General features: G+C 42.9%; 1 protein-coding gene across 3 annotated transcripts in view; it reads left to right on the forward strand.

The window, feature by feature from the left end:
• Positions 1-1,728: 1,728 nt before the first annotated feature.
• The window catches only part of LOC110537826 (sarcoplasmic/endoplasmic reticulum calcium ATPase 1), an 80,205-nt gene continuing 54,068 nt past the window's right edge, over positions 1,729-27,865 (forward strand). Inside the window, exons 1-6 of one of the 3 annotated variants that reach the window (XM_036937855.2) lie at positions 1,729-1,875; positions 2,026-2,160; positions 15,742-15,759; positions 16,125-16,207; positions 24,080-24,184; positions 26,509-26,647. In XM_036937855.2, the coding sequence (XP_036793750.2) occupies positions 1,782-1,875; positions 2,026-2,160; positions 15,742-15,759; positions 16,125-16,207; positions 24,080-24,184; positions 26,509-26,647 (574 nt within the window). In that variant the 5' untranslated portion in view covers positions 1,729-1,781. The other 2 variants (XM_090192835.1, XM_036937854.2) reach the window with 2 other exon arrangements.

The following is a 27,865-nucleotide window of genomic DNA, read 5'->3' on the forward strand; positions in this document are numbered from 1 at the left end:
GAGAGAGAGAGAGAGAGAGAGAGAGAGAGAGAGAGAGAGAGAGAGAGAGAGAGAGAGAGAGAGAGAGAGAGAGAGAGAGAGAGAGAGAGAGAGAGAGAGAGAGAGAGAGAGAGAGAGAGAGAGAGAGAGAGAGAGAGAGAGAGAGAGAGAGAGAGAGAGAGAGAGAGAGAGAGAGAGAGAGAGAGAGAGAGAGAGAGAGAGAGAGAGAGAGAGAGAGAGAGAGAGAGAGAGAGAGAGAGAGAGAGAGAGAGAGAGAGAGGACGGAGAAGGGGAGGATTTCCCTTGCGTAAGAACCTTGGAATCCAAGGGGTTCCTTAGAAATGTGTGGAGCCAGAAGTGCTCTCTTTTGTTTCACACATGGCTTTCATATTGCACATTATGACAACCACAGACACAATCACAAATACAATTCAAACAATGTTGGTTGTTTATGTGCTGGTATGTCAAGAGCATGTGCATCTATTACTGACTTCAGAATCAGATGAAAACTTTTGCAGGAGAGTTTGAGTCTGTCTGTGAGTGAGAGGTGCCTTGAACTGTGGTCACTGTATCTATCAGTCGCATCCACTGCATGGTGTCTGACTATGGGTAGGACAAGGCATGGCTGCAGTGAGGTGAAGTCTAATTGGCACATCATCACCCAGAGAGGGAGTCAGACCTGGGGCCCAATCCTGGCTTTGACCTGATTCAGTGTGAGGGATGTATGACTTGCTTTTCATTTAGTCATCTTGGCCCCATTGGAAGTATAGGCTGTCCACCATAGCTCCGCACCTCTAGTGGGAGGCCTGTTTCTCAGAGTTGATCTATACCGTATAGTTCGGAAAGTTATGTAAGCGCTTTAAGTTATAAATAAGTTGAGAGCTGTGAGAGATAGAGGAGCCCAGCTGTGAGACAGGACATAACTAGAGCACCTTGTTCCCTTTATACCTCTCACTCCAAAAGTAGTCCTCCCAGCCCACTACCTACTGCTTGAAACCTATACTACAGTACAGTACGGGGCCTTCTCATCTTCTGCATAGCCAGGGATAAGGAGATTGAACTGCAGTAACGTCACATTGATGAGTCTTACATAAGTGGATACAACTTGGACCTACACCTTCCCCTTCCTTGTATAGGTTACTCCTACCGCAACGTCTGAAATGAACAGTTTCACTACATCAGTAAGTGGTGAGGTCAGAACTGAGAAAAAGGGTCAGAATGATTGAAGGATGACTCAGGTGCAAGGCCTTTCAAGAACACTAAACTCACCTACTTCTACCTCATAGTGTGACGTTAAGTGCTGTGTAGGAGTTGCGTGGTACTGGTAGTATTAGATCAGGCAACATTTGATTACACTCAATTGGCAAACTATTTAGAGAGATGTAGGCCACCACTATTCCGAGATGTACAAGAAAAGTAAAGATTAATTTAATGTTAGTGTGTTTGCGATTATTTAAGTACCAGCATGAAGATGATGCACGTAGGCCTACTCTTGTGCCAAAGGGGAAGAGATCCATAACCTTGGTTTAAAGCATTAACTAATGACATGTATGAAACATATGTAACTTGAGAATGATATAGTATTACCTCCTGTGACTTTTCATATGCAGTGCATAAGATCTATAAACCAAGAAGACAAGGGCTTCCTTATTTGGCTTACCAAAAGGATGTATTGTCGAGGATGTGGGAGTTGAGCAACGCTCTCCACTCAGGTAATGACAACCAATAGGAACGCAAGGGAGTGCTCAAACACGCTCACTTGTGGAAGAGGCAGTACCAACACAGCACACCTTCTGATTTTGATGAAGCGCGGACTGCAATTGTATTTATTGGGAAATAGCAGCGTCGCGAACAGGAATCCGGAATCAAATCGTCGGCTCGCAGAAGAGGAGGCAGGTGACCGTCTACGCAGGCAGATCCACCTCCGCTTGGCAGTCTGAACGCAAGGCACATCGTTAGAAAACGACTGTTGTTTATTAGTCCTTTATTGTCGTAATATATGTTATATATTTAACTACATGACTTTTTATTTCATTGTTTAGCTAGTCAGTTCTCCCTCCGAGATGGATAACGCGCACACTAAATCCTCATCTGAAGTTTTTGAAAACTTTAGTGTGAATGAAAACACTGGACTCACCCTTGAACAAGTGAAATCCAATTTAGAAAAATATGGACCTAACGGTGAGTAACAAACATTGTTTATGATGTTGTATTTTCACTGTCATTCAGTTTACCTGCGTGAGTGTTGGATGCAATGTCATTGCCCAGTTTAGGGAAATTGGTGAAACTATTTCCCCGCGCCTTATTGTAAAACAAACAGGTTGAAAACACGAATATCAGTCTTTTACAGCCTGCAATTGTTCCTTCCAGCCTACATATTTAGACAGATCTTATGCGTGAGGCTACTCAACGCTGTTTTGAAGTCCTTTGTCGTACTTTACCGAGCTACATTGCGTTTCTCGCTCTGCACAAAGTTGTGTGTGTGTGTGTGTGTGTGTGTGTGTGAAGGACGCACGATCGAGTCACTGAACCCGAACGTTTTTCATCACGGTTACGGACTATGTGTAAAAACGAGACCCAGATTATCAATAGGATATGCTATTAATCTAACGCCTGTATTGAGGCAGGAAGTATATCACATCTGTTTTGCAGTGCATTTATGGGGAGGCTTTGGGGTATAATAATTGTCACGTTCATTAACGTCAACACATTAAGAGTAGTATTGTATTGTGTAATACTGTAACAGTTTCAATTTCGGGTTTATGCTATGTTAGGCTACTGTATCAAGGGGAAGAGCGTGGCATTAAGTGATATTTCAGGTGATAATTCTGTATTCCACTATGACACCCCCATTGGAGGGCCAGGGGAGGCCAAAACGACATGCTTAACACAGCACACCCACATAGTTAGTGCCATAATGACAATGAGAACATTTGATAAAATTAGGAAACTCTCTTACTCTACTTCTGAGAGAAAGCAATACCTGTGTGTGAGATCTGCATACACAATTCCAGGGCCCATCGCTCAATGTGCACAAGGGTTTTTTTGTAGGCTACAAGGTGTTGATGCTGCAGCAGCCAAATGCTTAATTTATTTTGTTCCATGAGTTTATTGGATTTAATCCCCCAGTTAAAGCCCTAATCTAGAATGTAGACCTGGTGCTCTTTAATTTGTGTTGTATTGAACTTGGCACCTGTCAACACCGTTACTACTTTCCTTCTGAGTCTATGGCCCTGCCATTCATTTGCATGGTGGCTTGTGTCGTTAAGCCATAGAGGAGAGCCACTGTGTTGTAGGAGTGAAACAGCAGTCCTTTGTTGCACAGACCTACCCTGTGGCTTTGATGACTTCATGGAAAAATGTCTTGTTGCAGATAGCATCTTAAACTTTTAGCTGTGTGAACTGACTTCCTCTCTCTCTGTGTGTGTGTGTGTGTGTGTGTGTGTGTGGGTTCTTGCTTGTGCAGAGAAAGGCTTAAGGGAATACCCTTTCCTTTCTTGGCTGTAAAGCAGGGTCACGTTCACCAAGGCACAACATTGTGGAACATTCAGATATAAATATATTGAGTAGAACAAACATGCCTATCTGACATGTAGAACAAACAATCTTGTCAGTTCTATTCATGACATTTCTATCTGCAACATTCCACACTGTTTGCCTACTGAACGTGGCCTATGTCTTTCTCAACACAGTCAACAACACATTAAACAGCTGTGTTGTTGTTATTAGCTGTTTTAGTAGCTACATGTCTCAGCTGAGTATGTGTGTAGAATACTGAATGGCTCATTCCCTCTACTGACAAACCGACCACAATCTACCATTTGTTGTTGACTGCAATGACTTGATGTGAGTTTGGTTTTTGTTGCAGGGAGGGAGCCACTGTTCTGTGTGGGCGGCATGCATTTCTGTTACAAATCCTCCATGATTACTTCTCTCTCTCTCTGACATGAGGACAGGTTGTTTCCATACAGGAGCTGTGCAGTAGACTTATTATATAGCCATAATCATTACACAAAGACATGGCCACAAACAAGTCCTGTAATCTAACCTCTGGGGGTACCTGGACAGATTGGCCTGTCCTTAGGGGAAGGCTGATAAGGGCATATTTATGGCAGAGAAACATCTATTGAATAATAGATTGGGGGGTACAGTAACCAAAAAGGGTTATGAACTAGGGAAACCCCCTCTGATCACTTTGTTTCCTGCTCCACTGTAGTAGGTACTAGCAGCTTTCCAGTGGGAGATATATGGCGTGCCAGTTTTGTAGACACAGGCATAACATTCCTACGGGAGGCCTATTTCACGCTATGTCTGGCCCTGGAACTCCCCTGGATGGAGTGTCTTACCACTGGGGTCGTGTTCATTAGGCACTTAATGGAAACTAAAAAGGACTGGTCTATCTGGTCTTGCTCTTGTGTTGTAAAATGTTTTGCCACGTGTATTCCCTAATTATCACGACCATGGGCAATGGAGGGGAGACCCCATTTTAATCCAGATCGTCACGGTTGGTATTACTGTCCGAGGTTAAAGATGTAACCAGTGGTGGTTGGTGGCTTTTGTTATCGGAGCTTAGCACACAGACTTGTATTTTAGGCCTGGTTTTTTTTAGGCCCTCATCCCTAGTCAAACCTGTGCTATCATTGTGGAGGCCATATCCTCTTTTATTTTGAAACTGTTAGGGGTGGAAAAGCCTTTTTGTTATGGCTTTCTGGTCTGAGGTCAGACTAGACCAAAAGTTTCAACAATGTGTTTTATCTCATACTCAGAACTGGGACGTTTTGGTAGGTTGATGACTTGAATATGGTCAAAACTTGGTTGTCAGTTAATGAGTTGGATTTCATTATTTGTTATATACACACAGTGACAAACACTAACATGCAGAGTATTTGTCTTCTTTCCTTCCTGTTAAGAGGAACAGCCAAACTAGTGAAATGAATTTGCACTAACAACTGTTTACTGTGAAACAGGATGTTCTACACTAGCTGATGTGGTCTCTTCACTTCTATCTTGAAAAGGGCATTTCAAGCAACCTTGATCTCGATCTCCCAAATGTCATCCTCATGTGATTTCTCAAAAAAAAATTCACAGCAATTAATTTTCTGAAAATAAAGTGATTTAATTGATCAAACTGTACTTGTTTTTGTGTGTTGACTTGGTACATTGACAGCAGCTGTACTGTACTTGTTGTTTTTGTGTACTACTGGTGCACTGAGATCAACTCCTAGCTCCAGATGCATCATGTTTTAGGTGCAGTACTGTAGTTAGCTCTAGCTGTGTTGGTCCCACTCCCAGATGTTGGAAAGTTGGCCGGGTCTCAGCGCCTCCGTGACCTTCTCTACAAAGCCATGGGGGGGAGGAGGTGGTGGGAGGTTGCAACACATCTAGCCGTACACACTTGCGCGCACAGCCGCTCTCATAAGCATTCATGTGCACAGCCAGACACTCACTTTTTGTCTGCTGGTGTGACTTGTGGAGACTGCAACTCGGTGTGTGCATAGTAAAAGAAGCCACTCAATGTGCAGTGGTGGACTTAGCATTGTCTCCGGCCTCACATCAAGGGGCCATGTGAGCTGGGCATAATTTTTAAAATGTTAATACTAGTAATCATTTTTACAAAATATTTTCTCTGCTTGAGGGCCCCCATTTCCCCCCCCAATGCTCCACTCGCGTTCCCGTACATTGTTTCACACGATATGATTGCGAACGTGACTTTCATTGAAATGAATCTGTTTTCAGGATGGGGCAGGAAAAATAAAGATTTAATTTTAACCCCAAAAATTGTTAACGCATTTCTTAAGTAAAAAGACAGGAGATGCTGATAATACTGCAATCTTGTCGAGGCAGAGAACATGTATGGTGTAGCCCATGTATTGGATTCTGTCTGACCAAAAAGAGTATGGCATGTCATATTCTTTTTGGCCAGACAACATCAGATACACAGGCTACATATTGTAAGATGGAGGCGCTGTTTCGCTCGCTCTCACACTTTCTCCAGTGAGAGTTTCAGCCAAGTGCGAATTGAAAGAAAGTTGGTGGGTTCACAGTGTACTGTTTGGATGCTGGAATTATTTTGGAAGAACGTGCGAAGGTCCTCCACCTTTTTAAAAGTGATTTGTTTGACAATCAGATGGCAACATGACTGGTTGTGTTCATGGCAGATTAAAAGGTAATATGTTTTTACAGTTAAATTACATGTCTTTACTATAAAACCCATATTAATCACTAAGTCCGCCCTTGTGAATGTGCTAGAAAGGATGTTGTTGCTATGAGAACTTGCAGCAGCGTGAGTGGTGACTTGCGTGTGCAGCATGCACGCCCACCCCCATAGAGGGTGGCTAAAAATGATCATTTGTACCCCTGTGTTTGTAAGGGAAATGGGCCAGCAAGCTGATGCTGCTGACTTAATGTTTGTAAAACATAACCCTACCGTGTGTAAAACGGACCCTAACTCTACCGTGTGTAAAACGGACCCTAACCCTACCGTGTGTAAAACGGACCCTAACCCTACCGTGTGTAAAACGGACCCTAACCCTACCGTGTGTAAAACGGACCCTAACCCTACCGTGTGTAAAACGGACCCTAACCCTACCGTGTGTAAAACATAAACCCTAAACCGCAGGAGTTTGATGGCACCTTTATTGTGACCGACCGGCTTGGCAACAATTGAAATACGTTTACTGACACCGGCCATATTCAACGGGTATTGAGCGTTCGTAAATTCCTCAGTTATTCTGTAAGTGTGACAGAGCGTCACACTTACGAGAATGCTCTGAAATCGGAATAGATAGCCAGAGGGAATTTACCAGCTACGTCTATCAACAGTTGTCACAGTGACATCATGAACATTTCAATTGAAATGGTTCCTTGCATAGTGGAGTCTTTTGTTTAGACATAGCTAAACAATGAGCCATCATCCAAGTTCATAATGTTATAACCCTGCATGAATCTGCAGATAGCTAGCTAGCTAACATTGAACCTGGTTGGTTAGCTAACATTAGGCTATAACTAGCAATGCAAATGGCTCTGAGATACGTATACTATTACTACACAGATCATACATGTAACATTAACGAGCCAGCTAATATTAGCTAGCTAACAGTACGCTTTAACATGTGATAACTACTTTGACTAAATTAGAAATGTGTAATCTGAAAATGTAGCTAGCTAAACTATTTTACCTTTATACATGGATGGACATTTCTCCATCTCCGTCACAGATTCCATGGTTGCCCTTAGTTTGAATATGTAATCCGGAGACAGGTGTTTTATACAACAGCCTTCTGGGAGTTCTCTTTTTGACTCCCTCTGCATATTTGCAATCAAACACCAGAATTTTCTCAGCTTTCCTTAGCTCAAAACTCAGTCCTCCAGAAAGTGGAGAGCAACACTTTTGCAGTTCTACTATATATCTTTAAAAAAAAGCTGTGTTAGAAAGGATTACCTACACATACTGACCAGCTCATGTTATAGACAGAAACGTGCTACATGGCAGACCAATCCAAACTCCTCCATTGGCATGTTCAGCCCACACATTATCTCAGCCAAACATGGCTAGCGGGAAGGTTCCTGGCTTTTTTTGTGGCTAAACCAACTAGGCTCCCGATTTAACAATTGTATTTACAGATGGCATACACGTGCACTTTCCTGTGCCTTAATAATAAACATGTTCCAGAAGGCATTTCTGCCCAAAAACACAAATGCTGTGAAGTAGTGACATAAGCCCTGTTTCCTGAAACGAGTCACAATTGGGGAGGATTGGCTCGTGGTTATGGCTGGAGCGGAATGGTGTCAAATACATCAAACACATGGTTTCCTTGTGTTTGCCATTCCATTCACTCCATTCCAGCCATTATTATGTGCAAAGCTGTCAAGGCAAAATGTGGCTACTTTGAAAAATCTCAAATATATTTAGATTTGTTTAACACCTTTTGGTTACTACATTATTCCATATGTGTTACTTCATAGTTCTGATGTCTTCACTATTATTATACAATATAGAAAATAAAGAAAAACCCTGGAATGAGTAGGTGTTTCCAAACTTTTGACTGGTACGGTAACAAAACTCTTCATGTTTTGATGTTTGTTCCTCAAATGGTGTTAGGGTTTGGCTTCTGTTAAAACATCCTGTTTAATTTTAATTCTGTAGCGATAATATATCATTGGGCAATACATTACTCAATATTACTGTGTAACCACAACTCTTACTCACATTTATTACTATTTCCTTGTTGGAAAAGGAGCATAGTATTGATGCATATCCTGTGACGCAGCTCTTTGGTTTATGTCCAACCCTGACTTCCACTGTAGAATGTATACCGTATGGGAGAGTTCAACCTAGTCTCAGAGCAAAACATATTATATGTTACTGAAATCTGTTCCATACCATTTAGTATGATATTTTTAATTACATTAGCCTACCAATGTAATAGGGGTTGTACAATATAATACGAATTCTAGGATGTAGAGTACAAATTGCAATTCATGCAATATGTTATGAATTTGAAATACCTTTGTTAGAATTCCAATTTGTTGTGGTTAACGTTAGCTAGGTGGATAGGTCGCCAACTTTAGCTAGGCTAGGTATTAGTGGAAGGGTTAGCTAACATGCTACGTAAGTAGTTGGCTAAAGTTTCCCGTGATGAGATTAGAACATGCAACCTTTGGGTTGCTAGACATTTGCATTTTATGCCCAACCGACCACCCTACTTTCGTTTTCGCCTTAAATAACCTACTGTCTTATCCAACATAATGTCATACTAAACGGATCAAATAATGTAACATATCATACTAAACAGAGTTACAGGGATTCTAGTAACATAATACGCTTTGCTCTGAGACCAGGCCGGAGAGTTGCCAGTTATCTACCATTTCTTGCCATACTACTTCCTGTCAAACTAACCCTGCCCCTTACACACTTGCACTCTTCTTATCACTGTTTATTATTTTAATTATATTGCAATGCAACTGCAAATAATGATATTATTCCTTCCTCTTTAAATAGACCAGATTTATATAACATTTTGGACTTGTCTATCGGAGATCCGAACAGAGAGGCGAGTTTAACAGAATGTCTTTAGTCCTTGAGGTGTTGTCTGGCTCTGTTCTGTTATGCATTACTCTGTAGAGTATCAGGGATCCTGTGCTAACTTGTCCCTCTTTTTTGATTCTCTCCTCCCACCTCTGCAGTCAGTCAGACTCCCTGCAACCTTCTTGAGATATATGTTGAGTCACTGAGCTAAGCAGAAGCAGCTCAGAGCTGAGCTGCACACGCACCCACATGTGTTTGATCAGCCATTCAGTCAAACTGATTAACCCTCATACTACCAACATATTTTACAGACATGGATTTCCATGGAACTATTGGGGGGAAAAAACAACAATCATACCAAATTATCAACTTAATTATCATGAAAACATCATTAGACATGTAAATAATGTTATCTGTAAAAATATATAACCTAAACAGCATAATTACAGAACATTTGCATATTCTGTAAAACAAGAATATAAATGTTCCCTTAAATAATGTGCAGCTTTTTTCCAAAGTACACAATACACATTAGTACTAAAAAGCTGATGTACAATTTTGATCATTTTGTTTTTTAACATTTAAAGTAAACATAAACGTTTGTCATTTATGTGGTAAATAAGAGCTGGATAGAGGACCCAACCTCAATGTAAGCCATTTTAGCATGCCCATTGCCATTGAGGGCTTCCACCATTTTAAAGGGTGGGGATTCCTATGAGTTGGGAACAATCAGTGAATGATCACAGCATTGTCTTCATCTTCAAATTGGGTGCTATGGTTTCTAAATGGTTTTAACAGTGCCATCTAGTGGCCACAATAAATGAATGGTTCAGGACTCCAACACTGCAGGTGGCGGTAAATCACCAAAATAAGATGTATGCATTTATCAAACACAAAATAAGAAAATTGACTACTTCAAAATGGAGATTGCCTCAATGGCGCTACCTGTGTGTTCACAGCTGTATAATGGGACCGATTTTTATAATGATAATACTGTATCTCTATCTATCTCTGTGGGTAAAAACTACTGCCATTTAAAGGGCCAGTACATCAACATTTTTAAATGTACTTAATTTTATTGACAAAGTGATCCATCCATTGCTCCTGAGAGACAATCACCAAAAATACGGCTTTGTTTTATTTATTTACTTAAAGGGATGCTTCAGGATTTTGGCAATGAAGCCCTTTATCTACTTCAGTCCGATCAACTCATGGATTCCCTTTTTTATGTCTCTGCCTCTAGTATGAAGGAAGGTAGAGGTAGTTTCGCGAGCCAATGGTAACTAGCATTAGCGTCATGACTGGAAGTCTATGGTTTCTACTAGTATGTTAGCAGTTACATGGACTTCTAGTCATTGTGCTAACGCTATTAATCAATTGCTCGAAATGCTAGTTAGCAACGTCCTTCAGATTGTACGCAGAGACATGAAAAGGGTATCCATGAGTTCATCTGGGAGGTGCGTGTCGATTGGGTAGATAAGCCTGGTGTGAAACCGGTTCTGGGCTTTTGATTAAGTAAGAGATAAACATCTGGCCTGTCACAGCGGTGGCCCTGATTCATCTTTCTCAGCAACCCCACCCTTAGCGGTGTTTACAAAGTGTTTTGTTTCTGGTTTTCAGGGAAACAGTATTTTCAATCTAACTTCCGTTTCTCCTGAAAAACGGAAGTGGGTCCTCCGCGCAGGTGTCTTTCTACGCCTGCTACATTAGTTTAGTCACCCTGATTATGATTCTCCCATACAGATACTGTGAGTACTCCCCATCTGTACCTCCATATTGTAGCGTAGTAATGACTGACCTACTGACTGAACTTCATCCCCTGCCCTCACACTAACCTGATAGGGGCTATCCCATCATGCAGTCACACAGACACACTCGTGCTTACATACCCCTGCCTCTCCTGGGAATGAAGGTGCACCCTCCTCCAACCTCCATTTCTATTAATATGAATGAGTGACATCCATGGCGTAGTCACACTATCATAGTGTGTTAAAGTCTATGGCCCTTATCATTCACATCTAATACATGATATGGTTAATGCATGCAGACCTTTGAGACAGACACAGGAAGGTGCAAGAGTTCACCATTCTACCATTTCTAGACCTGATTTTGTATTTCCACAGCATAGACACTGTGTCAGACTGGCTGGGTCTCTCTCAGACAGAGTGCTATAACTGACTGCTCTGCTCTCTATGACCTTCTGCTATTTATTTGAATAACACAGGCTATTTTTCTGAGTGCAGCACTAGACCAACTCTACGGGCTGACCGAGGGCATCTCCTGGCCACCCGTTTTATTATCCCACCGTAAATGTATTTTATTTAACCTTTTTTTGTGTAACTAGGCAAGTCAGTTAAGAACAAATTATTATTTACAATGACGGCCTAGGAACAGTCGAATAACTGCCTTGATCAGGGGCAGAACGACAGATTTTTACCTTGTCAGCTCGGGGATTCGATCCACCAACCTTTCGGTTACTGGCCCAACGCTCTAACCGCTAGGCTACCTGCCGCCCCGTATTTAGCTAGGCAAGTCAGTTTAAGAACATTCTTAAACTACTGCCCGGGTGGCGCAGTGGTTAAGGGCGCTGTACTGCAGCGCCAGCTGTGCCACCAGAGACTCTGGGTTCGCACCCAGGCTCTGTCGTAACCGGCCGCGACCGGGAGGTCCGTGGGGCGACGCACAATTGGCCTAGCGTCGTCCGGGTTAGGGGGGGCTTGGCCGGTAGGGATATCCTTGTCTCATCGCGCACCAGCGGCTCCTGTGGCGGACCGGGCGCAGTGCGCGCTACCCAAGGTTGCCAGGTGCACAGTGTTTCCTCCGAGACATTGGTGCGGCTGGCTTCCGGGTTGGATCCGCGCTGTGTTAAGAAGCAGTGCGGCTTGGTTGTGTATCGGAGGACAAATTACTTTCAACCTTCGTCTCTCCCGAGCCTGTACGGGAGTTGTAGCGATGAGACAAGATAGTAGCTACTAGCTAAATACGGAATTGGATACTACGAAATTGGGGAGAAAAAGGGGTAAAAAAATATATATATATATAGCGTTCCAGTCGCTAGCTACCGTGTACTGAAAAGAGGAGCGATCCAGGGATGTGTGCTTTGGGGAACATTAACAGAATGTGACTGACAACGGGTGGAGGATGAGGGCTGCAGTAGTTCTCAGATACGGTTGAGTGAGGCCTAAGAGGGTTTTATAAAGGCCAGCATCAGCAGTAAAGTTCACTCTGTTTCAAAGATGAGCTCAAAGCTCTAGTCTACGGGGTTACGATGGTGAGCTCGCTGTTAGATACCCAGAGAGCCACGGTGTGTCCCAAATGACACCCTGTTTCCTATATAGTGCACAACTTTTGTCCTATTCCCTAAATAGTGCTCTGGTCAAAAGCAGTGCATTATATTGAGAATAGGGTGCCATTTGGGGCAGTGTGTAGTGTGGAGATTTATCAAGTTCCTACAGTACGCACTCCATAAGTTATTTTGGGTGTTTTTTTGTTGGTCAGACGTTGGTGACTTATCCAATGAAACACTGTTTTCCAGTAGTGTCCACAAGCAAATTAGCCATGGCAAACTTTCACTTATTTACAGTTGAGGCTGAGGGCCTCTATAATCTAGCCCTGTTGCTGTGCTTTCCATATTATTATGATGTGTAGTTTATTAGTCTGCCTAGTGATTACAGCTATAATGCTTTTTAAGGAGAAATTAAGGAAGTGTAAGTGCGTCTGAGTGTACTAGGAAGCTATAGTGAAAGCTTCTGTATCAGCACATCCCATGTCCTAGTCATGATGGTACATTTCCTGTTGCTTCTCCTGGCTCTCTGTTACTATCTCTGATAATCAGATCTGGGTTCAAAAACTATTTGAAATCTTTTAATTACTTTAAACATTTGCTTTAACCTGTCTGGAGTACCAGGTGGGCAGGGTTTGCACTTTTGCAAAGATTCCATTTGGCCCATTGCAACAGGAAAGCTTGATCAAGCCCCGCTAAAGTATTTTAAATTATTTCAAATACTAGTTGAACCCTGGTCTTGGACATGGATCCCTCTGTTCTGTTGTTGGCTACTGTAACCAGGAAGTGGTTCCCCTCTGGTTGGACTGGTAGTGTCAAAACAGGCTGGCTCTTGTTTTCAGTCTGTCTGCACTCTGCACATGGGGGCGGGGGGGCATGAGAGTTTCTTGGGGGGAGGGGGGGCAGAAAAGGAGAGCCAGTGAGAGAGAGAAAGGGAGAGCCAGCAAGAGGGACTGAGGGGGAAAAAAAGGAGGAGGTGTGGTGAAGTCTGTTGGAATGCGCCTGGGCAGGCTGAGGCTGACACAACCCAGATGACAACAGTAAGGAGGGAATCCTTGGCACAGTTGCGCGCTGGGGAACCCCATTCAACCCCTCCCTCCCTTGCTCCTGGCTAGCAAGCCTCCCTTTGTCTCTTTCCAGGCCAGCAGTTCTAGGAACTGCAGCCAGCCTTAAACAAGTGGGGAGGCACAGTAAGAGGGACATGGGCATATTAAGACTGGCGGTACAAGGAAAACAGCAGGACAGTTTCCTCTAGTTTGCAGGAGCCTCTGGCACTGAGAGGTTCTCCAGCTCAGAGAACTCACCTTGAGAGTCTATATGACGAAATACGTACTCATTTACATTGAGTCATCGTAGCTATACAGATTACTCTGTGAAAATGAGGCAAAAATGATGATGAAAAGATGATGAAATATTTTTGTCAAAAATATTTGACAGATAATTGGTTAGGAACTAAGAAGAAATGCCAAGCTGTAAGGCTATGACTCAAAATTGCGTATTTTTTTTTTGCATTCACTAGTTGATATTTATGGTGCAGTTTTTCAATGGCAGTTTTCTCTCCTCTGCTTCATCTTACCCCTCCACTCTGCCTACTCGGATAACATAATAAGTGGTAACATAGAAAGACAGACTGTTCTTCAAAGCACAATACCCCCCTTTGTATTGCTACAAGCCATTACATTCTCAATGTACTGTACGGACTCAGTCAATACAAAGCAATTTAATTAAAGGGCATTTTAACATTAAATGATTAAAATACTTCTACTTTTTCCTTTCCTTCTGGTCAATCAGAAAGTTGGTAGGAAGAATTTGAAAGATCCTGATTTAACTCTAATTCCAATGGTCCTGAAATTGTATTATTCTTTTTTATTTCCGTGGCATGTGTGTGACGTTTGATCCCCATGTGAAACCTCCGATGCAGTCCTACTGTAGCAGAATCAAAACACTGTTTCAAAACACAGGATTTTCATTGTGCTTTTAAACTGCCAGGATTTCCAGTATTAATTTAGAGTAAGATGTTTAGCACTCAATGTGAGTTAGTGTTGGTGTGCTGACCACAGTATTGATGGATGCTTGGTGCTGTAAAGAGGGGTGGTTGTGGTGGGTGTTGTACCATAGCTATAGTTGTGATCTCCATTCATTGTAGGCCAGCTGCAGTGTGTTCTGCTGCCTGTCTCCCTCCCACACGCTTCCTGCTTTGCGTCCATTGCCACACACACACAACCGCACGCTCAGGCCTGGGAAGTGACTAAACAACAGTAAACACCCACACTCCATGTGTTACACAGCACATATACACACTCCATGTGTTACATGGCACATACTCCTTGTGTTACACAACACACACACACCCATTTGTTACACATCACTCAAATTGTACAACTACATAAGTACAGTAATTTCAGTATTCAAAATTCTAATCGTCGTCAGTTTGTCTATCAAATTTCACAGTACATGATGCTCAGCCTCATCAATTACAGTACCAGCCTCATCAATTACAGTACCAGTCAAAAGTTTGGACACCACCTCATTCCAGTGTTTTTCTTTATTTTTTACTATTTTCTACATTGTGTGCCAAGCCTTTTTCCCAATGGTGTTTTAGAGGTTGAGTAACTCTGCAAGATCACGGTCGAATCAGGGGCTGAACATGTTTTTAATTCTCATTTTCTTTATTGGGGTGTGTTTGTTAACAATATCACTGAAGATATAAAAAAAGAAGGTCCAAGCTTCTTCGACAGAAGCTGATACAAGCTGATTCTATACTAATTTAGAGACCGGGTCAAGTTTTTTACCGAGCGTCTGACAAATTAGGACAGGATGTTTCACTGAGCAGTCATTACGAACACCGGCTGTAATACAGTGATCACTAAGGTCATTACAAAAAACACCAGACTGATACTTGTCAGGATTATTTGTGAGGATAACATCGAGGAGAGAAGCCTTTTTCTGGGTGTTTGGGGTCATACCTTGTGGAATTTGTAATAATCTGAGAAATATTTAGGGAGTCCTATTGTTTTAAGACTTGGTACCTTGGTCAGGTATGTCCAAGTTTAGGTCACCTAGCAGGACAAATTCAGACTTAGGGCAGGTAGGGTACAGGCTGGTGCTGATGGACGACAATAACACCCAGCAACAGTCAACAAAGAGCTAGTAGAAAGCTTAATGCTTAAAACCAACACATCAAATTGTTTGGGGACAGACTTGGTGGCGACAACTGAGCACTGAAGGTGTTCCTTGGTAAAGATTGCCACTCCACCACCTTTGGAAACCATAATACACATGTCAAACGCATTTCAAAGCCTATTCTAAGTTAATCAAATGGTATTAACTTGTCTTTGTTTGTTCTGTTCCCCCGCCCTCTCTCTGTTTTACTCTTTCCCTATCTCTCATTCCAACTCTCTTTCTCCTCTCTCTCCATTCCTCCATGGATATGGTGATGTGACACTGACAGAGCTCCCGGCTGAAGAAGGTAAATATTGACCTTTTCCAGTGTGATTCTGGAGCCTCCTTCATAAGCTGACAATTAGCCCTATAGCCTAGGGATCGTCTGTTGTACTAGAGCGATACAGTTAGGGAAAACCCTCAGAGTACACACGGACTGTTGTATATAAATACATAGACACACTGTCAGTAGAACAGGGCACCATAACTGGAAGAACACAAGTATGCCTATAGAAGTCCCATATCATCAACAGATGGGGAGCTACATTTACTGTAGTTCAGATTATCATATGTACAGAACTTTTAGGCCTTGACTAAGTTGTTAGGCATGTGTGACACGATGTATAGCCGGACAGCCATGCGACTGACTCTATCTCTGTGTGTGTATTGCAGGCAAGTCCCTATGGGAGCTGGTGGTGGAGCAGTTTGAGGACCTCCTGGTCAGGATCCTATTGCTAGCTGCCTGCGTCTCCTTTGTAAGTAACCACTGTAGACCAGAATACCCATCAACAGGATGTATCGCTGACTGCTGCTCATCACCGTCTCTCTCTGTTTGCTCCACTCATTCATATTACATAGAGTTGAATGTTTTGGGCTTTTGCACAGTGGATGCGTCACTGAACGTCTGGCTTTGCAGCTTGGCCGATAGTGACAACTAGTCTGCTCTGGCCTGACAGTAGGCATCATGTAGCCATAATTCTCTGCCTGCAGGCAGTGCTTAGCATACCACCTCTGTATTTCCAATAATATTGAAATGCCAATGGAAAGTTCAGACATTTGAAATTCCTAGATTTTCCTCAGCTCTGCCTGCTTTTTAAAATAAATCTCTGAAGCTGGAGACTCATACATCCCTCACTAGCTTTAAGCACCAGCTATCAGAGCAGCTCACAGATCACTGCATCTGTACATAGCTCATCTGTAAATAGCCCATACCTCATCCCCATACTGTATTTATTTATCTTGCTCCTTTGCACCCCAGTATCTCTACTTGCACATCTACCATTCCAGTGTTTAATTGCTATATTGTAATTACTTCGCCACCATGGCCTATTTAAATAAATGTGAAATAAAATAACTAAATACTGCATAATATCACTTTAGTATTTAGAATAATACTAGATAACCTGCACTCTGACACATACAATTCCTTGAAGTGGAAATGACAGCATTTTTATTACTTTGCAGATATGAAACACAGACGATCAAAATAGCAAATTCCCAGTTTATGCTACAAAACCAACTTTATAAGAGGTTTTAAACATTTCCATGATGTACAGTAAGGCATTGTTGGCAAAATAGATTGATGCCGTTCAATGCATGAGTCGTATAATTCACCAATACTTTTCTTGGTTGTCCAAAAAATATTGCTAACAGGTTGTAAATCACAGCTGGTACAGTACATTGTTTGCTGCCTCCATTTGGGATGCACTGTTTCAGTTTCAATGGCTCAATATTTTGAATAGAAACGGACAAACGTAACTAATACAATGAAACTAGCAAGGGCAATGATCATAACGTGGCTAATAGGCTAGCGTATCTATTTATGTACCAAGCTAAAAACACACAGCCTAATGTTAGCTATATAGCTAGCTAGCTGCTAGGAGAATGTCATTTCATGCCATTGGAAGTGGGTGAGTGACTGACTTTCCCCTCATGTCGTTTTTTGGTGGCTATACACAGCTAGAGATGCAGGTGTTATTTGGTTAGCTAGCAAGAACTTGAACGACTGTTATACAGTTAGCCAGACAATTTGCAAACACGAGATATGCTATCTCCGATTTCAGAGCACTCTTTTCTGAGCTCTGGCACACTCAGACCTGATGAATTTACGAACTCTCAATATGACCGGTGTCAGTAAACGTAGGCAAAAAAAGTAATAACGTAAACAGCCTAGCCAGCTCTGCTACGGCGAGTAAAATGGTCAGAGAGAGGTAGTCCCTCATCTGTGTCTGGAAGTAGCTAGCTAGCCAGTTAGCTTAGGTGCTTGGTTGGGACAAGCATGCATTGGCAGAAGGATGAGGAGGCTACAATTCCCCATCGTTTATGAGTGCAATTTTTACGGTCAACTAGCTGAAAAACTGAGGGTTTAGCTACTGTTCCTTCGTGAGATTTTAGTTCATCTTGCTGTGGCTAGCAGTAGTTGTTGATGTTCATAACTGAGGGAGCGAGCCTACCTTTTTCATGGTTGTTTGATCAATAGGACTGTAAAGTTCCCAAATGTAAGAGGACTCCCGAAGTGTTAACATATTTGTGCAAATCCATTCAGGCGTATTTTGTGGCTTTTGTTGAATGCGTTCTAGCTAATGATGTAAAGTTGTGCTGTTGCAACTGCCTGTAAACACACAGTCCAGTTCAAGGTGAATGATGGCTGGCCAGTGTGGGAAAATGGCTTGTTTGTATAATGCCTGCTGTAGCTCTGATTGGCTACAGCACAACGGTCTGTGTAGACTCTGGTCTTGGACGAGACAGATGTTTTTTTTGTATATTTTATTTGCTGCAGTGTCTATTAATTGTCTAAATGTTAATCCGCTTTCCCACTCTAGATTTTTATAGATTTTTTCCATAAATGCCTTACTATATGTAATTCCCAAACATTCTAGGAATTTATGAAACTGTGAAAATAACCATATCTAAGTGCTTGCTGATCAGAACATGTTTAGGAAAGTGTCATTCTTCCTGGGGGTGTATATGAACAGATTTTAATAAGATTTCATGTTGCTAAAATGCTGTCAGTTCCACTTTTAAATAGTGACCCTGTTTTGGGCCAGATGGTAAGGTAGAGAGGGATGGGGTGAGTGTCACGACCAAGGGAAACCTGCCTGTATAATTATTTTATTTCCATCTATTACTGTTACTGGCCCCAGTGCCACAGGATGGAATTACTGGGCAATTCTGGGAAGTAGGAAAAAATATATGATACAGTATCTGCACTAATTGCCTGTGTGTTGATCCTGATGCCTGGTGTTTTTAAGTGGGAGGCTGTGAGTCCAGACAAGCCTGGGGTGGATTCGGCTGCCTGTGTGTCTGCAGAGTTAGGAAAAACTACTTTTAAATGTAAATGTGTTGTTTACAGTGGAACAGAGCCCCTGTTCCATTCAACTGATTTACAGCTCCCAAAGCTTTACTAAACTCAGCAAAAAAAGAAACGTCCTCTCACTGTCATCTGCGTTTATTTTCAGCAAACTTAACATGTGTAAATATTTGTAGGAACATAACAAGATTCAACAACGGATACATAAACAGAGCAAGTTCCACAGACGTGACTAACAGAAATGTAATAATGTGTCCCTGAGCAAAGGGGGGGGGGGAGGGGGGTCAAAAGTAAGTCAGTATCTGGTGTGGCCACCAGCTGCATTAAGTACTGCAGTGCATCTCCTCCTCATGGACTGCACAAGATTTGCCAGTTCTTGCTGTGACATGTTACCCCACTCTTCCACCAAAGCACCTGCAAGTTCACGGACATTTCTGGGGGGAATGGCCCTAGCCCTCACCCTCCAATCCAACAGGTCCCAGACGTGCTCAATAGAATTGAGATCCGGGCTCTTCGCTAACCGTGGCAGAACACTGACATTCTTGTCTTGTAGGAAATCACACACAGAATGAGCAGTATGGCTGGTGGCATTGTCATACTGGAGGGTCATGTCAGGATAAGCCTGCAGGAAGGGTACCACATGAAGGAGGAGGATGTCTTCACTGTAACGCACAGCATTGAGATTGTCTGCAATGACGACAAGCCGCATGACGGACCCTCCACCTCCAAATTGATCCTGCTCCAGAGTACAGGCCTCGTGTAATGCTCATTCCTTCGACTATAAACGTGAATCCAACCATCACCCATGGTGAGACAACCGCGACTCGTCAGTGAAGAGCACTCTTTGCCAGTCCTGTCTGGTCCAGCGACGGTGGGTTTGTGCCCATAGGCAACATTGTTGCCGGTTAGGACCTGCCTAACAACAGACCTACAAGCCCTCACTCCAGCCTCTCTCAGCCTATTTCAGACAGTCTGAGCACTGATGGAGGGATTGTGCGTTCCTGGTGTAACTAGGGCAGTTGTTGTTGCCATCCTGTAACTGTCCTGCAGGTGTGATATTCCGATGTACTGATCCTGTGCAGGTGTTACACATGGTCTGCCACTGCGAGGATGATCAGCTGTCTGCCCTGTCTCCCTGTAGAGCCGTCTTAGGTGTCTCACAGTACAGACATTGCAATTTATTGCCCTGGCCACATCTGCAGTCCTCATGCCTCTTTGCAGCATGCCTAAGGCATGTTCACGCAGGGACCCTGGGCCCTGAGTCAGTAGAAAGGTCATAACTGTGACCTTAATTGCCTACCATCTGTAAGCTGTTAGTGTTCCACAGGTGCATATTCATTAATGGTTTATGTTTCATTGAACAAGCATGAGCAACAGTGTTTAAACCCTTTACAATGAAGCTCTGAAGTTATTTGGATTGTTACGAAATATCTTTGAAAGACAGGGTCCTGAAAAAGGGACGTTTCCTTTTTTTGCTGAGTTTATATACCAAGCAGACTTTGAGCCACCGAGGCTGTTTTCACTACAGCTCCCACAGCTTTACTATCGTTGCTGTCTGAACCTTGTAGCTAAATTTTTGCATATTTTCATTGTCTTACATGTATTGAAGCAGTAGCTTTCCTCAATGTCCTTAACATTTCATGACTAGGACCACAAATGTATTCGAAATAGCTTCTAAGGTTTCGAAACTATGTTCATTAATGGTAAAATATGGTTGTTTTTTTCAATTTCCTGAAGTTTATGTTTTGGAGATTAGGTTTGCTTCAAGCAGACTCTGAGCTGCCTCGGCTAGTTTCTCTACTCCCACAGCTTTACTATATACCAAGCAGAGCTGCCTAGGCTGGGTTCTCTACAGCTTTATTATATACTGTACTACACCAAGCAGTCACTGAGCTACCTAGGCTGGTTTCTCTACAGCTCCCACAGCTTTACTATATACCAAGCAGAGCTGCGTAGGTTGGTTCCACTACAGCTCCCACAGCTTTACTATATACCAAGCAGCGCTGAGCCGGGTTCACTACTCAGTTTCCTGAGAGTACCATAATTTCCCTCCTGAATTTGAGAGCACCCTGTTTGAAACTCCCGTACATCCTTTGAGACTTGATGCTGATGGATTCTTTATGGATCAATCATATCAGTCAGTCATTTAAAACTGTTGTTGGAAAGGACAGTAGCAGTAACTTTGCCAGGCCTCAAGAGAACCTCAACGTGAGCTCCCAGTGCAGTGCCTGCTAGTGCTGGTGGAGAAAGTGACCTGCGGTAGTATCTGAAGGAGAGGCTAACCTATATAAGGGCCAAACCTCAATGTGGAACTCATTTGTGTGCCTATTTGAATATGTTAATAGAGATATTGACCTGCCCTGAATCTTTGCATGACATGAGAATAAAGAGCCTTGTATCCAGGCGACAGGAGCAGAACAGAGGAGAAAGTGTTGCTGTGTTGTTTTGAAGCTGGCTCCAATATGATATAATCATATACTGTACATTACTATGGAGAGAAGTAGCAGAAGAGGGAGAATGCAAGTCTACCATTGTCGGCTCAATAGCTGTTATATTGGACTGGACACAATGCTTACGATAGTTTTGTAACATTAAATACTGATAAGGCTACATTTTTACTCTAATTGTTCTACTGATATTGTTGTTGAGCCAATTTGATCACTATTATCCATGTATAAGGATAGAGAGTATAGACCGGGCCATACCAAGTCAATCACTACAGGTTCAAAGGTAACAGAAGCTGTGCAGAGCTGCGTTGTAGTGTTAACACTCCCCGGAACATTTCACTTAAACTTCCCACCGGAGACCAGGGTTCAATCGATGCGTCCACCCTTCTCCCGCTTGCTTGTTTCCCCACCTCATTTCATTACTGTCTTTATAAAGTGTTAAAACACCCCAAAATATACACAGAGTGTAAAAAATGTTTAGGAACACCTTCCTAATATTGAGTTGCACCCCCTTTTGCCGTCAGATCAGCCTCAATGAATCTGTGCATGGGCTCAACAAGGTGTTGAAAGCGTTCCACAGGGATGCTGGCCCATGTTGACGCCAATGCTTCCCACAGTTGTCATGTTGGCTGGATGTCCTTTGGCTGAGTGGGACATTCTTGATACACATGGGGAAACTTTTGCGCTTGAAAAACAGCTTCGTAGTTTTTGACACACTCGACCGGTATGCCTGGTACCTGCTACCATATCTCATTCAAAGGCACTTAAATATTTTGTCTTGCCTATTCACCCTCAATGTCACACGTACATAATTTACTTTATTGTCATTTAGCAGATGAGTGACTTACAGTTCCAAGTGCATACATTTTCATACTGGTCCCCTGTGGAAATCAAACCCACAACCCTGGCGTTGCAAGCGCCATGCTCTACCAACTGAACCTCACGGGACCCCATTCCATGTCTCAAGGCTTAAAAATCCTTCTTTAACCTGTCTCCTCCCCTTCATCTACACTGATTTTTAACAAGTGACCTCAATAAGGGATCATAGCTTTCACCTGGTCAGTCTGTCATGGAAAGAGCATGTTGTTTATGTTTTATCCACTCATTGTATTTGTTGAAGGTCACAAAGGCTCACCCATTAAACTGACGTGAACATTTGTACACTTCCTCCATTTGATTCTAAGGAAAGGTTAGCTTGCCTTTATTTATTTTTCCATGGCATTATGTGAGAAAGGGAGTGTAGGTTAAGGTTTTGGGTTGTACAGGAAAGGAGGGGAAAAAGTCAGTGGCCTTTTGAATTGGGTTAAATTTGGCTCTCATTCTTCTCTTGTTCTCCTTACACATCTTGGTAAACCGTCTTTGGCATTGTTTTTTTTTTCTCAGTTTGTTGACTCCGTGTTTGGTTGGCACTTAATGTTGGAAATCTAGACATTCAGTCAAAACTTAGGTGGAGATTTTAAATGTGTGTAGGAGTTGGTCTATCGCTTAATGCATACGTTTAGGTTTGTGGAGAAACCCCTGTGATAAGTTGAAATGGACTCCTGCACTAATACCTTAATTAAACCCTGTGTAAATCTCAGCCTTCTCATCATGCTTCTCTCTCGAACTCTTGTCTGCTGAAACAAAAAATATTCGCTAAGTGTCAGAATTGCAACGGAAACGTGTGTGCGTTTCAGCTGGCTAGGTAGGCTGAATGAAAGGACGGATCAGCAGGAGTTGCCCTCCATCAATGTTCTCTACACGGAGCAGCAGAGCGGAGGGAAGGGGATATTTGCGGGCCCCAAATGACTGTGAATGATGAGTTATCGACCGGGGCTTGAACCACTGATCTGCCGTACCTCGTTCTGCTCGCTCCTCCTCACTACTCACTGTGGAGGGGATAACTTTTACTGGATAGTTGGTTAAGCTCTGTATTATCACCAACGGTGCATCTCGTTGTCTCCTCTTCGAATCCACAGCATTCCGGTGCACCTTGTGCACCTTCTCTCCCACATATACATAAGGATCTAGCTTTTAATGTTGTTAAAGTCCACAATTTAACCTACAGAAATAAAAGAACAACCGGGAATAGCTAACTGTTATACAGGTGTTAATCTGTGTCCCAAATGGCTGTGAAAGCCCTATGGGGCCTTGGTTAAAAGTAGTGTGTTATGCAGGAATAGGGTGCCATTTGGGGCGGCAGGTAGCCTAGTGGTTAGAGTTGAGCCAGTAACTGAAAGGTTGCCGGCTCGAATCCCCGGGCTGACAAGGTAGAAATCTGTCGTTCTGCCCCTGAACAAGGCAGATAAACCCACTGTTCCCCGGTAGGCAGTCATTGTAAATAAGAATTGGTTCTTAACTGACTGGCCACTGCTGACCTTTATGCAGAAATGCTACCCCTTCCTGCCTTTACACGTCATCCATTTCCCTGCTGCCATTTTGGGTCGGAAGGGGCTTTAGTTCCTATATACTACACGTTCTACCACTCACTAGAGGTGGAGACAGGACCAAGCCACAAGGAGACTACACCCTCTACAAAGAATTTCTTGCTGTTGATAATTTGTGATTTTTCAAACTGTTTTTATAGAGCTATAAGAGGTAAATGTCTTTAAAGCTGCATAAACAAAGTGTGATGTTCACAAATACAGACCAATATATTAGGTCAGAACTAGGGTCAAAGGCGATGGAATTGCTGTACACTGTGATAATGGTTCTCTTGAGCCAGGAGACTCATGTTGAGGCTGCTACTCTCTCTCTGTCCAGGAGACTCATATTGAGGCTACTCTCTCTCTCTGTCTCTCTTTGTCTCTCTGTGTGTGTCCAGGATACTCCTATTGAGTCTGTTTTATCTGGAGAGGAGACTCATATTTCTCTCTCTGTCTGTGTTCCAGGTGCTGGCTCTGTTTGAGGAGGGAGAGGAGACCATCACAGCCTTCGTAGAACCCATCGTCATCCTGCTCATCCTCATTGCTAATGCTGTGATTGGAGTCTGGCAGGTGAGACCCTCTCTTAGTGTGTCTGTGTGTGGATATATGTTCACCTGAAGAGACTCATATTGAGTGTGTATTTGTTCTCAATGTGTGAGGTATGATGTCACCGTGTGTGCATTTTCAGACCATTTATATTTGTGTAACCTTTGCTCACCTGTGTGTGTACAGTATTGCTCCTACCCAGCTGGTATTTGCCTGGAGCAGATAACAGATGAGATGGTGCTAAAATACAATGTATTATGGTGTCACTTAGGGTGAGGAGGTCATTATATAAAGTGTTCTTTATCCTATACTGAAACCATAACCTCTGTTTGGCTTTCGATCATCATGCGTGTCAGCAAGGCTTTAGTGATGTACTTTATTGTAGATCAGGAGAGACTTATCAATCGAAACCATGGAACCCAAGTTTAAAGACTACAGCCAATGCCAAGCTCTTGGAAAGCTTTTAAATAGCCCTGTTGGTCATGCATTAGTGCCGAGACGATAACAGTATTGTGATACCTGTTAGTATCATGGCAATGAAGCAAAACACAAGGCAGATTTAACATCTTTAGGAAAACAGCCCTAATGTTGGAAACAAACATCATTATGTCATCCAGAGTCACATTTATTTATTTTTCAAGTTATAGCACACAATATTTGACATACAGCAGGTAATTAAAGGACCAAAGAGTTTGGTCTGCTTTGTGTTAAAATTTTAGCCATGGAAAGATACTGGTATACTGGTATGACAATGTACATATCTGCTTCTAGAGGCGCCAGTAAAACAAGCCATTTATGACGTGAATGCCATTTCTGTAGGCCTTTTAGTCTGTGAATGATGACATGTTGTCTGCAACCTCTGGTCTTTTGGCCCTCCCACCCCTACGAGAGGGCAGCTTCTGCTCGGCTGTCCAAGCTCTTTTCTGTCCTGGTACGCCAATGGTAGAACCAGCTTCCCCCTGAATCTAGGACAGCAGAGTCCCTGTCATCTTCTGAAAGCACCTGAAACCCTACCTCTTCAAAGAGTATCTTAAATAATCACCCTCATCTCAATTGAATAATACTAATAATTCCTCCAACACTTCCACTCTACTCTGTAGAGCTCCAAAACAGGATTATGTCGAGTCACAGATCTGGGGAAGGGTGCCAAAGAACTTCTGCAACATGTAAGGTCCCCAAGAACACAATGGCCTCCATCATTCTTAAATGGATGCCCAGCCAAACTGCGCAATCGGGGGAGAAGGGCCTTGGTCAGGGAGGTGACCAAGAACCCGATGGTCACTCTTCAGTAAAAGGCACATGACAGTCCGCTTGGAGTTTGCCAAAAGGCACCTAAAAGACCATGAGAAACAAGATTCGCTGGTCTGATGAAATCAAGATTGAACTCTTTGGTCTGAATGCCAAGCGTCACGTCTGGAAGACGCCAGCCAGGCACCATCCCTACAGTGACGCGTGGTGGCAGCCGGATCTAGGGAAGACCTGAAAATAGTTGTGCAGCGACGCTCCACGTCCAACCTGACAGCGCTTGAGAGGATCTGCAAAGAAAAATGGGAGGAACTCCCAAAGTACCGGTGTGCCAAGCTTGTAGTGTCATATCCAAGAAGAAGATTACAATGCTGTAATCACTGCCAAAGGTGCTTCAACAAAGTACTGAGTAAAGGGTCTGAATACGTATGTAAATGTGATATTTCAGTTTTTTTTTTAAACCTGGTTTTGCTTTTTCATGTATTGTGTGTAGATTGATGTAAAATAAAATTTTGTCAATTTTAGAATAAGGCTGTAATTTAACAAAATGAGGAAAAAGTGAATGGGTCTGAATACTTTCAGAATGCACTGTACAGTATGTGGTTGTCCCACCTAGCATCTTAAGATAAATGCACTAACTGTAAGTCGCTCTGGATAAGAGTGTCTGCTAAATTACTAAAATCTAAACTTGTCGTTGTTCATTTCAGTCTGTAGATCTGCAGACAGAGTTCAGTGTTAATTGAAGAACTTTGAAACGAAGCCTAATCAGAATAGGTCCCTGAATAGAGCACTTTGACCCTTGAGGGATGGGTAGGTAGAATAAGATGTGTGTTAAGAGGTTTTAAACTGGGTTTATAAGGAACAATTTGATAGGGAGTGAGCGAGAGCACACTGGGTAAGATCAGTCTGGATATTTAGTTTGTAGACATCGCCTTTCTAGTAGGTGTTCATTTTGGGATTTAATTTCAAGTTGACAGGAATATACAAACGCTGCACCATGGTACAAAATGGAGCTTCAGTAAAGCATCAACCTTTTGGCCTCTGTGTTGGTATTGAACCTGCCACTCGCTTTGTCCTTCTCATGCGCTCTCTTTGTGATCCAGGAGAGGAATGCAGAGAACGCCATCGAGGCTCTCAAGGAGTACGAGCCAGAGATAGCCAAGGTGTACCGCATGAACCGCAAGGCAGTCCAGAGGGTCAAGGCCCGGGAAATAGTGCCTGGGGATGTTGTAGAGATTGCCGGTGAGTAGAGGCTGTCCCTGGTGTCACAAGTTGGGGGAAAGGTCTTTTCAGTGGCAGTCTTTCTCGATGTTCCCCCTCACCATGCATGCTTGCCCTTACCCAACACACACACACACACTCTTGTGTGTAAGGCCCCATTTCCAGTGCTGGAAACATTGCTCAAACTAAGTTACATAACAGCCTTTCCTCTGGGCCCACAGGTGCCAGCCAGGACCACAGCTGTGTGTGTGCACGCACGCTAAACTGCAAAGTGGCTGCGGTCGTCCCTGTATTTAGGGCCCTATTTGAATTTCCCTTGGCTTTTCCATGGTCTCAGTTTTACCACCTGGTCACTGCTGCTGGCTGTTTGTCAGCTATACACTCACTCACTCACACTATGCCCTCTGTCTAAAAGTAGTCTTGTTGTCTGGTTCCAGAACATCTGTGTATCTCTCTCTCACACACACACACACACACACACACACACACACACACACACACACACACACACACACACTGCTGACATAGTCTCATAATCAAAGTGATTTGTGTTTCTTTGTGTAACCCTTGCCTTTGCCTTTAATGATCTCTCTCAGAAGCAGCAGCAGAGTGATGTCTTCGGGAGGTGGGATAAAAAGGGGTTGGATGGAGGGATTGAGACTGGAATCAGTTTTCATTCATAATCACTGCACTGCGCACCTCACAACATGGGAAAGGGATTGCGTGCTCTGAATGGGTAACGTGCTAACTTGAATGAAGCCACCGTGTTATTGTCAGGTAGCATGGATTTGAGAATGAAACAAATTCAACCAGGATTTCAGATGCGAGGCTGTTTCTTTTTCCTTTTTGCCATCTTGTGTATGTTTCTGGCAGAGGAGGAGAGAGAAAGGAGGAGAGGTGGTGTAAATGACATGCCCCAGTGCCATAGGAAACACTCTTTGTTCAGGTGTGTGTGTCTGAGCTTGTGTATGCGTTTTGACTGTCAACCAGGCTGTGACAGGCCCACATTTAGTATTTATTAGGATCCCCATTTACACTTCCTGGGATCCTAAATGTACAATATAAAATCCACAATACCACATCAGTGTGTGTAGAGTGCGTGTGTGATTTCACTGCTCGCTGGAGTTACTTTATGTGGAAGAGTTCCATGTAGTCATGGCTCTATGTAGTACTGCATGTGTCACATTGTCCCCAAGTCCAGAATAGACTGTGAGGAGACCTCTGGTGACATGTCTTGTA

This window comes from Oncorhynchus mykiss, chromosome 12, assembly GCF_057628025.1.
Source record: "Oncorhynchus mykiss isolate SJ-2025 chromosome 12, ASM5762802v1, whole genome shotgun sequence".
NCBI lineage: Eukaryota > Metazoa > Chordata > Actinopteri > Salmoniformes > Salmonidae > Oncorhynchus > Oncorhynchus mykiss.